Genomic DNA, 12,793 nt, shown 5'->3' with positions numbered 1-12,793 from the left:
TGGTAGCTAGTAAGTGGCATTCCAAACATCCTCAAAATTCATGCTGAACACTGGTTCCAGAACCTAACTTTAGAGGTGAGCAGGAAAAATCCCCCCCCCCAGATGATAGACTTGATAGCTCTATTAACACAATCACACTGGCTTTTTTTTTTAAATCCCCCACAGGTGGGTTTACCTGGGGTCATCCAGGCTTGTGCTTCGGGGTTCCTGAGTTCCGGGAGGGCAGACCGCCCCCCTTCAAGTCCCTTACCCTGTGCCCCCCTCCCCAGGACTGGCGCCATCCACGTCGGGGACCGTATCCTGGCCATCAACAGTGTTAGCCTCAAGGGCCGGCCATTGAGCGAGGCCATCCACCTCCTGCAGGTGGCTGGCGAGACCGTCACCCTGAAGATCAAGAAGCAGCTAGACTGTGAGCCTCATTCTGCACCCTGGGGGCCGACCAGCCCGTTTAGGGAGAGAGATCCCTCGGGCACTGTGCCTGGCTTTGTGGGCCCAGCCTCACAAGATGGTTGCTCACCCTGTGGAGGCGGGAGGGTCCCCAGGACAATGAGGAGACAAGGCTCGAAGTGATGCGCCCGAGGTCACACGGCCACTGTGGAGCTCTCTGGGCCTGAACCATGCTCTTCAGCACCTCCCGCCTCGGCCTCCTGCCCCCTAAGGAGCCTGCTTGTTACCCCTTGCGGCTGTCACTCATCCATTCCTGCTTCCCCTGTGTTTACCCCCTGTGCTTCGGTCGGGAGTGGACAAGAGTCCAGACTTTGGAGCCCTCCTTTGAATCTGGGCTCCACTGTTGCTCACCTTGTGACCTTGGGTGTGTGGTGCAGCCTTCCCAGAGCCTCAGTGTTCCTGTCTGTGAAATGGGTTTGCCCACTAGCCTGCCTCCCACCTCGCGTGTCCGCTTGGTCAGCAAGAGGCTCAGGGCACCCAGGGGCCTGTGATTCCCCAAACCAGGCTGAAGCAGGGAAACAGACTGATTGAACATCTCTGACTCCAAGGTCAGAAGCCAGTAGCGGTGACACCCGCTTTTTCTCCCAGGCCCCCTTGCACCCCGAAAGTCGGGCAGCCTCAGCGAAGCCAGCGATGCGGATGAAGACCCGCCAGAAGCGCTGAAAGGTGGTCTGCTGGCAGCTCGATCCTCGCCCACCGTGCCCAGCGTGGACAGCGCCGTGGAGTCCTGGGGCAGCTCGGCCACAGAAGGTGGCTTTGGGGGCCCAGGTAATGCCTCAGGGGCCTGGACAAACACCGTGCTCTCTCTGGGCCTTTGGAGGGGCCATGCCCTCCCCCTGCCTCACCTCCTTGCTCCTCCTCTGCTGGCTCCATCCCTTAAGGACACTTCCTGATGGCAGAGCTGATTGGGCCCCGTTAGCCATTCTGACGGCCCCTCACCCTCAGAGCGTGGACCGCAGGCCTTCCTGGGCTTTGATTGGCATCCATGGCACAAAGCTGCCCGTTCAGATCTCCCCCATGAGGCTTGAGACTAAGGAGTCTGTCTTGCCTCCTCCATTCCCATCCTGATGGCCAGCACATAGCAAGTGTTCAGTACTGATTGCATCCCATCAAAGACAGAAAGGCAGAAAGACCCCTGCCATCCCTCCTACGAAACCCACTTGGGAGGCCACCCCGCAGGACACACGCCTCCCTGCCCACTGCAAGTGGAGACCCATGGGTAGCCTTGGGGGATGTCTGAATCTTGTGATCTCTGTGACCCAGAACCACAGGGAACTCCCCAAGGCCCAGCTCAGGGAGAAGTTGGGTGAGACCTTGAGGTAGTCTCAGGGGCCCTTGTCCCTGGTCATCCCTAACTGCGTGTCTGTCCACTCTGTTTCAGCTTCCCCATCTGCAGCCCTGGGTCAGCATCACCCCGCAGGGCAGGGAGAAGGGGATGGTTAAGAGTGGACCCCTTCTCAGGCAGGGCTTGGCCACGCTGAGCCCCATGGAGCTGGGACAGGGTCCTGGAAGCCTGGCATTCACTCTGCTGATGGTCATGGGGTTCTGGGATAGGGGCCTGGGTGGTCCGGCAAGCCCAGAGGAGGGAAAGACCTCTCCTAGGCCACCCCGCCAGGCTGGAGGTGGGGCAGGAAGGAGGGCCAGCAGGGCCCACAGAGAGGATGTTCGATGCCCTCTCTACCCCCGCGCCAGGTTCCTACACTCCGCAGGCAGCAGCTCGGGCCGTGACCCCCCAGGAGTGGCGGCCCAGCCGGCTGAGAAGCAGTCCCCCCCCGACCGAGCCCCGGAGGACGAGCTATACCCCAGGCCCTGCCGACGAGAGCTTCCCCGAGGAGGAGGACTGGGAGCCGCCCACGAGGTCTGTGGGGGGCGGGGGGCGCCCCAGGGGAGGAGGCAGGCTTGGTCTCTCGGCTGGGATGGGCTTAGGGAGCTGGTCCTAGTGCCGGGGCGGTGGGCGTGATGGATGAGTCTCACGTGGCCCCCGGGAGAGGCACCTCCCGGGAGAGGAGAGCAAGTGTGGGGCAGAGCCGTCTCCATTTCAGGAGGCCCAGGTGGGGGTCAGGGAGGCAGCCTGGTTGACTCCCCAACCCCACCCCACCCCACCCCTCCCCGTGTCTGGCGATCGGCTCTTCTCAGAATCCAAGACGTTGAATCTGGACCCTCCCAACTTGGCCCAGATGGCAGTGGCCCTTGTGTGGGGACCTCCCCCCCGGGGGGCTGTGGTCACGAGCGCCAGCCCTGGCCTGTGGGTGTGAGGGTGTTTGTGGTGGTGTGTTGGGGGGAATTCAGCTGCCCACGGCTCCTGCGAGGAGTGATCCCAAGGAGTCCCAGCCACCCTCTTCCCACGTCCGTGCTTTCGACCCGGCCTGCTGCCGAGAGTGCCGTCCCCTCCCCTTTCTGGGCCGACGCCTGCTCATCCATCAGACCAGCTCAAGGTCCCCTCCCCGCAGCAGGCTTCCCTGAGTCTCATAAGGAAGGCTTGCCTCCCTCCGCTGGAACCCACGGCCGTGCACACGAGCCTCCCGGTGGCTCTGGCTGCCTTGGGTCTGCCTGTTCCTGACCTGGCTGTCGAGTCTTCTGCGTGACACCCCTAGCTCAGCCTGGCACTCAGTAGGTGCTCACGCACACACGCCGTGAGATCAGCGTCCTCACCTCAGTCCCCTCCACGGCCTGCGCCCAGGAGAGGGCCTGGCTCAGCACGTCTGTAGAATGGACTTGAACACAGAGCATGGCCTTCGAGCCTCCGTCTTCTCATCTCTGAAATGGGAAGGCGAGGGGGCTGCCTCTCTTGTATCATCGTCCTGGTGGCTCCCCAGGAGATGAAAGCCTGGGTGCCTTCCGGAGAGAGCTTTGCACACCACGGCACACTTGATAATGGCCGGGGCTGTGTCGACAGCGAAGGGTGTTGCAAGCAGTGAAGCATGAAAATGTGGCTTGTTGCGTTCTGATGGAGCCCGAGTCTAGAGCCGAGAAGGGGCCCCACCTCCTGTGATGGAAATCGCGGCGGGGGCGCGGCCCTTTCCCCAGCCCAGACCCTCCATGCTCATGCGTCCGTGTCCACGCTGGCTCCAGCTGTGTCTGTCACTGTCCTGCGATGCCTTGTGTCTGGGCGGGGAGGGGAGGCCAGGGGCTGTCCTCCGGGGCTGCACCATGGATCTCCTCTCTTGTCTGTCTGTCTGTCCGTCTGTCTGTCCGTCTGTCTCTCTTCCCAGGCGTCCTGTGTCACCGCTCTCCACCCCGTCTCATCTGCCCCTGTTCTAGCCGCTCACCGCCAGTCCCGGTGGCCCTTCACTGCGTGTCCCCCCATTCCGTGTCACCAGCCACTGCCCTGGGGCCCCAGCACTGCCGCCGAGGACGCCTGCCTTCCAGCCTGCCCGCCCACCCACCCTCTGGCCCCCCCGAGCCCAGCGCAGGGTCCCCAGGGCCTGGAAGACGCCTCAGACCCCTGCCCGCACGCCCGCCCACCGGGAGTTGACGCTATCTGGTTCCTACGTTGCAGCCCAGCCCCTGGCCCCGGCCACGAGGAGGGCTTCTGGCGCACGTTCGGGGAAGCCCTTGAAGACCTGGAGTCGTGCGGTCAGTCAGAGCTGCTGAGGGAGCTGGAGGTATGGGCTTGGGCACCCCGGTGCGTGTGCCTGCGGGAGGCAGCATGGAGGTGGGACTGTGCTCCTGTGGAATGTGAGCAGGTGTAGGCGCCTGGCATCCTCCGGGGGGAGAGCTGCATACATGCACAGATGGACACGTGGGCACCTGCGAGCATGTTTGGAGCATGTGTGTGCATGCGTGAGCACCCTCAGGCATGCACAGTGCAGTGTATTGTCGCAACATGTGTCCAGGTGTGCGCATGTCAGTGCATAAGGGCAGTTTTGTGTGTGTGTGTGTGTGTGCAGTACAGTGGTGTGCATGGTTGTGAGCGTGCCCAGGGGAAGCTTCTGGATGTCAGCATCGGTAACAGCAGGAGGCGAGGGGCCGGGAGGTGAGTGCGGCTGCAGTGAGGCCCACGTTCCCCACGGTGGGGCAGGCTGCCCGGGCAGACCCGGGCGGGGGTCCTCACCGGGCCACCCCTGGAGCCTTCCCGCCCCGAGGCCAGTAGTCTGCGCGCTCTCTCTGTGCGTGTGCCGTTTCTGTTCCTCGGATCCTTGATCGAGCTCTATTTCTCCATTAGTCTTGCCGCTTACTTGGCTCATCAGAGTCAAGTTTTCGCTTTGTGCATTCCCTCTCACGTTTCATTGGTTCTTTGTCTTACCCTTTTTCATGTTTTGCTTCCATATTCCCTTCCTTCTACTTGTGTTTTAAGTCGTGATACTTTTCCTGTTTTGTCAACCCTTAATTTTCGATCTTTCTTGTTTCCTAACATTTAAAGATACGCATTTACCTGTAAGCCCTTGCTTGACTGCATCCCATAAACTTTAAGTTGTGGTACTTTTATGGTCTATTCAATTCCTAATATTTAAAAAATTTCCATTGTGATTTTTACGGAAGCCCTTTAATTACGCTTCTAGAAGTGGGGTGTTTGGTTTCCTTTTTTGACGCCAACTTTACACCCAGTCCACACTGGGCTGTGAAAGTGCACTTGGTCTGATGCTGGCTCCTGGGAGCTTTTGTGAGACTCCTTTCTTGGCGGCCGAGGACAGGGTCAGCTTCAGTAACCGTTTTGGATACGTCTGCAAACGTTTGCTGACGGCAGGCAGAGCGGGAAGCGTCTGAGTGGAGGGCTGTGTCCCCTCAGGCATCCATCATGACGGGCACCGTGCAGAGCGTGGCCCTGGAGGGCAGGCCCGGCCACCGGCCCTGGAGGAGGAGCCGGGAGCTACGATCCTCCCCCGAAGAGACGCAGGAGCTGCTGCTGTCAACGCCCGTGGAGATGCACAAGGTGGGCGCTGGGGCTTCGCATGCGTGGGAGGCCTGGGCGCGGGTCCTGATGCTGTGGAGACTTGCCGCGGCCCCAGAGGACCCCACTCCTCTCCAGGCTTCATTCTCCTCCACCATTAAAACACAGGAGTAGGCAGAAGGTAGAGTTTTCCCAAACTCCTGCCGTTTGCGTGAGACACACACACACACATCCATGCGCTTGTGTGTACACACACACACACGCTTGTGATGCTTGCTTTAAGTGGACTCACTTTTATCCCACTTAGGTTACTGTGTGTGAGCATACATAGTACATAAGCGTGGCGTGTGTGTGTATATATGTGTGGCAGTGGTCGTGTGGTCGCTCAGTCGAGTCCAGTTCTCTGTGGCCCCCAGGCTCCTCTGTCCGTGGGATTCTCCAGGCAAGAGGACTGGAGCGGGTTGCCGCTTCCTGTTCCAGGGGATCTCGCTGACACAGGGATGGGAACCACATCTCCTGAGTCTCCTGCACTGGCGGGCGGGTTCATCACCACTAGCGCCACCAGGGAAGCCCATGTCTGTGCGTGTGTGCTTGCGTGTCACTGCCTTAAAGGAGAGGCCAGCATTTGGTCAACTCTAGGTTACAGTCTAGGGAAATAAAATCCACAGGAGGAAAGAGACCTCTCGCCCCATAAGAGCCTTCAGAAGGCTCTGAGCGCTTTGCTGGACAGGGCAGTGGGGCGTGTTAGAGGAGACGACCCTATGGGGACGTTGTTCTGGAATGGAAGTGGGAAGACGGAAAGAGAATGGAAAGGAACTCTGTTCCTGAGGCTTCCGTGGTGACTGAGGGCCCCCAGAGGCTGGGGGGGCAGCCAGGTGGGCTGGGTCCAGAGGCATCCGATGCCAGCCCGAGAGGCTTCGGCAGCTGTGGGGTGCTGGGGGACGGTCAAGGCTCCAGTGGTCCCCTCCCCCTGCTGCCCCAGGTGACTCTGCACAAGGACCCCATCCGGAGTGACTTCGGCTTCAGCGTCTCAGATGGCCTCCTGGAGAAGGGCGTCTATGTCCACACCGTGCGCCCTGATGGGCCAGCCCAGCGCGGGGGTCTCCGGCCCTTCGACCGGCTTCTCCAGGTAATGCCGGGGTGGGGGACCTTTGATGGAGCAGTCTTCCCTAGCCCCAGGGTGGCGAGAAAGCCCAATGTCTACCTTGGCTGAGTGGCCTTGGGCAGGTGGCTTCCTGTCTCTGAGAGCCAGCTTCTTCATCTGAGAGAAGGGGCTGACCGCACAGTTATAGCGGTGAGGTTAGGCTAAGTTATGCTGTGGTAACAAACAACCCCACATCTCGTGGTTTTTAAGTATTTCTTTCCTAAAATTTTTTTGTTTTAGTTTTGGCGGTGCTAGCTCTTGGTGGCTCTGCTCAGACTTTCTCTGGCGGGGGCGCATGGCCTTCTCACTGCCGTGGCTTCTCGCTGCAGAGCACAGGATCTAGGATATGCTGGTGGCTTCAGTAGTTTGAGTGTGCAGGCTCTAGAGCGCTGGCTCGGTGGTTGTGGTACGCTGGCTTAGTTGCCCTGTGGCATGTGGGATCTTCCTGGACCAGGGATTGAACCCAGGTCCCCTGCATTGGCGGACAGATTCTTAACCACTGGACCAACAGAGAAGTCACCAAATCTCAGTGATTTAACACCCATGAACATTTATTTATCGCCTCTCCTGTAAGGCCACCGCGGGTCTTGTGGAGGCTCCACCCTCTAGGAAATGCCCCAGACTCCATGGCAACTAAGTCATGCGATCTCACAGCAAGGGAGCCTGGGCAGTGTGAGTGGGCACACCCTTGCTCGTGTCCCTGCTGGGCAGGAGGCTTAGCGTGTGGTCTGCTTGTGATGGTAACAGAAAGTGCAGGCGTTGGAGGCTGAAGGACGCGTGGAAGGGTTAAAAGAGTTAAATGGGAGTGCCCGCCTCTGTGTCAGTGTTCAGACGGACTGCATGTCCAGGCTGGGTAGGGTCTGTGTGTGGGGAAGTCCTCACCCACTTGAGCCCAGGCTGAGTGGATGCCGTCTGTCCCGTGGCTGTGCGTATACAGGTCAACCACGTTCGCACGCGGGACCTTGACTGCTGCCTGACTGTACCGCTCCTGGCCGACGCGGGCGATGTCGTGGAGCTGGTCATCAGCCGCAACCCGCTGGCCCAGACCAGCCGGTCCCCTCGAGCGCCTGGCCCCAGCGGCCCACGGATGCTCTGAAGTCGGCCCGTGATCTGGACATCCAGGAAGATCCTGGCTCCCACACCTGCAGCTGTACTGGAGAAGTGGCCACCCACCCATCCTTCTGTCATCTGGGCAGGCTCAGACTGGACTTTGTCCTCCAGATCTGTGGTGGCGGGGGTCCGGGCCTGTTCCAGTGACATCAAGGCCTTTCTCCAACTGGGCCTCTGAGATGCGACAGGTTGAGGCGGGGCACCCAATAGAGGTGAAGGCAGGTCGCTCAACCAGGAGTCAAGGGGCTACTCCAGGTCCCTGCGGGGCACCTGGGAAGCGCGTCCAGTGTGGGGACAGCTCAGCGCCACACAGGGAGCGATCACCCAGCAGAGCCGTGGAGCTGAGTGACTGCAGGGCAGGAGTGAGCTCCCTGTCTCAGGAGGTGAGCAAGAGGAGCTGGTCCCAGCTGCGCAGTCACAGGCAGGGGTGTGCAGCTTCTCGGGGGTGGTTAGTTTCCCCTCAGGGGAGCATCTAGGGTGAGGTCCGGGGCTCACTGGCACACCCTCCCCTGCCGCACTTAGGATACTTGGAGCCGGGGTGTCTGGAATCCCAGACCCTCTGAGCAGTTCTTCCCTTTCGGAGACTCTGGCCAAAGCCTCTGTGGCTTGCGATCGCATTTCTGGGCCCGTTGGATGAGCTTTCACAAGGCGGGCTTCAGGCTGTCCGCCTCTCCTGCCGCTTTTGTCGGACGCGTGGCCATTGCCCCGTACAAGTGCACCCTTCTCAGCCCAGGCCCCTCAGGGTGACAGGGAGTCGTTTTAGGACCGAAGACCCAGGGGTGTTCCATTCAGCTGCTGTGACCGTGAAGATGGGGAACCTTGGTAACAGGAGGCATGTGAGGGGATCTAGCTCCTCATCAGGTCAGCGGAGGAGGGGACAGAAGCAGGCGGAGAAACTGGGCGTGCGGGGGGAGACGGGCCGTTCCTTCTCACTCCTGGGGGCGACGGCAGGGAAGTTGATTCTTGCTTGAAAATCTGGAAGCACCAGCATCGCTTAAAATGGCTTTCCTCGTGTTCTGCTACCTTTTGGTTTGGAGAAGGGCCCGGGACATCTCCCTGGAGGTCAGGGCTGTGCCCCAACCCCGCCCCAGGGAGGGAGGTGGGCAGAAAGCATTCAGCCAGTTCTCCAGCCGTGCTTGGACCCTGCCCAGCTCTGAACAGGGTCCCAGGAAAACAGAGGTGCCACCTGCCCGCACCTTCCACCTTGCAAACCTGTGTCCCCAGAATAACGCTCTTCCTCTCAAGGGGCTTGATGAGGACCCCAGAGCTGTATGGTTTGCACGCTGGGTCACTGCGTGTTGCCGTGTGCCCCCGGCGGGCTGACCTCTCTGCATAATCAGGGTGGGGACGGTCTCGGAGCGTCTTTGCCTGTCGGGCGGCAGCTGTGGAAGATGCACCCTGAACCCGGCCAGCCCCCCTTCCTCGGGCTGAGGCCTCCGCCACTCCCCCAGACGTCTGCAGCCGGGCCCCGCGGGTGAGCCTCCTGGCCTCAGCCGGCCTTCTCATATGCAATATTCCTCTGTCTTCTCACGGGGACTGGTCACCCCAGAATCGACATTTCCTGCCACCCATCTCCCCGGTGAGCGTCCTGCCTGCCTATGCATTTTCAGTACAGCCCCCCGCGACGTGCCCCTCCCACCCCCTAAAAGCTGTATTTTTTCTCTGGCTGAGATTAGAGCATATTCCTTGTAAAGTATTTTTCTACAAGGGGTTTTCTTAGGGCTCTCGGAAGCACAATGTGACAAGCGGCGCCAAATTGTAAAGGCCATTTGGGGTCTGTCTGGGGACACGTGTACAGACCTCTCCCCCCCAAGTTGCAATGACTTGGGGGTTGGGTGTGGGATTGCTGTTGGGGTGATTTTTAAAAAATAAAAATAAAACTATTTACAACCACCTGGATTAGGGTGTCTGCTTTAAAAAATAAATCAGTGGCTTGTGATACCTCTCCCAGTTACTGATGATGTTTTTCTACACCACAAGGGAAAGCAATTGTTAAAATTTTTATGGAACCACAAAAGACCCCGAATTCCAAAAAGCAATCCCAAAGAGAAAGAACGTACGGCAAGGCATAAACCTTGCAAACTTTACAGAGCAGCAAAGCTACGGTCATCAAAGCAGCATGCTACTGCTGCAGAAACAGACAGACAGATCAATAGAAGGGAGTTCAGGGCCCACAGATAAACCCACAGACGTCTGATCAGTTCATTTCGACAAAGGAGACAAAAATATACAGGAAAAAAACACCGTGATGCCGATGCCTTTGCACACTGAAGTTGTTACGGGCAACGTCCGCGAGGCAGCAGCCTTGCTTCACACCTCCTTGTGCTTCCTGGGGGAGCTAGAGCCTTAGGGGCCGTGTTCTTCATGAAGAATGCGCCTGAGCAAAGAACTCCAGGCCTGTGCCTCACCACCTATGCCCCCTTAAGATTCAACCCAAGACAAAAATATCCCAAGCCTTGCACAAATGGCCTCCTCAGTGGCTGATGGTTCATAGAAGGGGTAACTTGGAGGGAGGAGGCTGAAGTGGGGACCCGACACCAGGGCACGCAGAGGCTACGTGAGGTTTTTTTAAACTCCTCCTGGCCAGAAGGCGCACCGTTGCTCAGGGGTACCAGGCTTGCTTTAGCTGTAGGACGGTGTGCCTAGATCTGGAGACTGCGGTCATATCAGGAGCGAAATAAATGTGCTACAGGAGCAAAGTGGGGGAGCCTAGTTGGCTTCCGTCTATGGGGTCACACAGAGTCGGACTGAAGTGACTTAGCAGCAGCAGCAGCAGCAGGAGCAAAGTGGGGCTCAGTTGCAGGCACACACACCCTAGGCCTCTCAGCCCAAGTGCAGTTCAGCCATGGGACTCAGGCTGGCTCAGGCTCCAGGGATGTAATACCAACCAGCCCAAGAGGAGGAGGACAGAGCGTTATGCAAGCCCTTTTCTTTTGTTACTTTTTTTCCCAATTTCATTTTTACGACATAAATGGAGTATAATTCGTTTACACCGTTGTTTGTTTTCAATGTACAGCAGCTTGACTCAACTTGGCTTATCGGCTCAGTTCAGTCGCTCAGTCGTGTCCTGCTCTTTGCAACCCCGTGGACTGCAGCACGCCAGGCCTCCCTGTCCATCACCAACTCCCGGAGCTTGCTCAAACTCATTTCCAATGAGTCGGTGATGCCATCCAACCATGTCATCCTCTGTCATCCCCTTCTCCTCCCAAGTTCAATCTTTCCCAGCTTCAGGGTCTTTTCAGATGAGTCATCTCTTTGCATCAGGTGGCCAAAGTATTGGAGCTTTAGCTTCAACATCAGTCCTTCTAATGAATACTCAGGACTGATTTCCTTTAGGATGGACTGGTTTGAGCTCCTTCATTTATACATAGACCATATCTCTCCACTTTCAGATTCTTTTGCCATTGAGAATTCCAGAAGTTTGAGGAGCATTCCATGTGCTGAATCTCAGGTCCTTCTATGTTATCTGTTACACACACACACGATTTCCCTGGTGGCTCAGAGGGTAGCAGCGTCTGCCTGCAATGCGGGAGACCCAGGTTCGATCCCTGGGTGGGGAAGACCCCCTGGAGAAGGAAATGGCAACCCACGCCAGTACTCTTGCCTGGAAAATGCCGTGGACGGAGGGGTGTGGTAGTCGACAGTACATGGGGTCGCAAAGAGTCGGACTCGACTGAGCGACTTCACTACACACACATATATATATTTATATTTCTGTGTAAATATCAATCCAGACCTCCTAACATGGCTCCGCCTTCACCTCCGTTTCTGTAGCCCTGCTTTTCTGGCTGAAGGCTCTGAGCCACTGTCTTTTGCAAAGCCGGTCTCTTCCATCTGTGCTTCATCCAAGTCTGCGTGTGAAAGCGGATCTTGCTGGTCCTCTGTGTAGAGGAGTTCAGTTGGTGGGGGGTCTCTGTCGGCGCGTCCCTTTTTCTGTCTGTCGTCTATTTCTACCACAACTTCCTTTTCCACTCGTTCCCGGGTGGGCAGTTTCCTGGTTGCTCTGCCTGGGCGCAGGGAAACAGTGCTGCCGTGAAGGTCGGGGTGCATCCTTTTCCAGTTAGAGCTTTCTCTGGACATACATCCGGGAGAGAAAATGGCAAATCAGGGGCCTGTTCTGCTGTAAGCGATGTTCAGGATGTCGGAGAACGTTTTATGGTGGCTCTTAGCAATGTACATTCCCAACAACAGTGTAGGCAGGCTCCTTTCCTCCTTGGTCGCCCCAGCAGTTACTCTTTGTAGACTTTTAACGAATGGACCTCCTGCTTGGAGGAGTGACCCCTCTTCTGTCAGTTTGCTTGGCATTCCCCTAAATAGTAGGGATCTTGAGCATCTTGGGATCGGGTTTATTTACCCATTTCTCTATTCAAATTGACTTCCTGAAAGTCGGCTGAGATTCAAATTGTTTTAGCATTACCTACCCCAGGCTGTTTCCTGAGAATAGGGTTATGGACACAACCCAGGCCTTGTGAGTCAGAAGGGAAAATAAACGTGGTAAAGTTGTTGTTAGAGGAAATGTCCAAAAGGTGGCAGCACTTCTTCACGCCCACCTCTGGTTCTTAGGGCCACCAAGCTAGAGGGAAAGGCAGCTTCCTGGGCTGGGAGTGAGCGTGGGATGTGCGTTAGCAAACACCCAAGTGCGTGTGTTTCATTACTCCCCCTAAAACGTCACCACCAGGCCCCTTCAAGGCTGATCACGACGAGGGCCCCTGTACCCTGCTGAGACTGCTCATTGCCTAGGAAGCTCTACTGTCAGAAAGGAGACTCGCGCCGGGAAGCCCAGCACTGGGAGAGGTGGAGGCCAAGTGACTCCTGCCTCCAAGATCCTCGCTGCCTGGATGCCATCGGAACTCGGCCGAGCCAGAACCGAGCAGGCAGTAGAGGTGTCCTCAGGGGCTGCTAGGCTGTGTGGACCCTCACTCTGTCCAGCCCTGGGCCCCAAGGCAGGGAGGTGGAGGAAAGAAAGGAGGCATGGCTTCCCTTCCCTTTCTTTTCCTTCCTTCCTCTCACGTCCGGCCGATGCGTTCTTGCAGTGGTCGGTTTGCAGTGTTGCATTTGTTCTCAGGGTCCAGCCGCCTGATTCAGGTGCGACTTTTCCACAGAGTCTGTCTAGTCTCGTCTGTTTTGGACAGAGCTTATTGCAGAAGGTCGCGCACCGAGCTGAGCATCTGGTGCTGGTCCGTGATCTAAGCCACACGGTTTTCTGTGCATGTCCAGAAGGAAGCAGATCCTCTCTGGGCAGTGGTGGTCACAGTTCTCTG

At 57.8% G+C, this 12,793-nt stretch overlaps 1 protein-coding gene across 2 annotated transcripts in view; it reads left to right on the top strand.

Annotated features, from left to right (window-relative positions):
• The window catches only part of GRIP2 (glutamate receptor interacting protein 2), a 102,626-nt gene extending 93,205 nt beyond the window's left edge, over positions 1 to 9,421 (top strand). For both annotated transcript variants that reach the window (XM_055413492.2, XM_055413493.2), the window contains exons 18-24: positions 270 to 409; positions 1,036 to 1,215; positions 2,140 to 2,305; positions 3,947 to 4,052; positions 5,177 to 5,320; positions 6,261 to 6,407; positions 7,360 to 9,421. In XM_055413492.2, the coding sequence (XP_055269467.2) occupies positions 270 to 409; positions 1,036 to 1,215; positions 2,140 to 2,305; positions 3,947 to 4,052; positions 5,177 to 5,320; positions 6,261 to 6,407; positions 7,360 to 7,518 (1,042 nt within the window). In that variant the 3' untranslated portion in view covers positions 7,519 to 9,421. The remainder of the gene's footprint in view (positions 1 to 269; positions 410 to 1,035; positions 1,216 to 2,139; positions 2,306 to 3,946; positions 4,053 to 5,176; positions 5,321 to 6,260; positions 6,408 to 7,359) is intronic.
• Positions 9,422 to 12,793: the final 3,372 nt, after the last annotated feature.

This window comes from Moschus berezovskii, chromosome 24 (genome assembly GCF_049115385.1).
Source record: "Moschus berezovskii isolate FMDL1 chromosome 24, NW_MosBer_1.0, whole genome shotgun sequence".
Taxonomy (NCBI): domain Eukaryota; kingdom Metazoa; phylum Chordata; class Mammalia; order Artiodactyla; family Moschidae; genus Moschus; species Moschus berezovskii.
The sequence above is the reverse complement of the archived record's forward strand: the minus strand, read 5'-3'. Positions and strand labels throughout refer to the sequence as shown.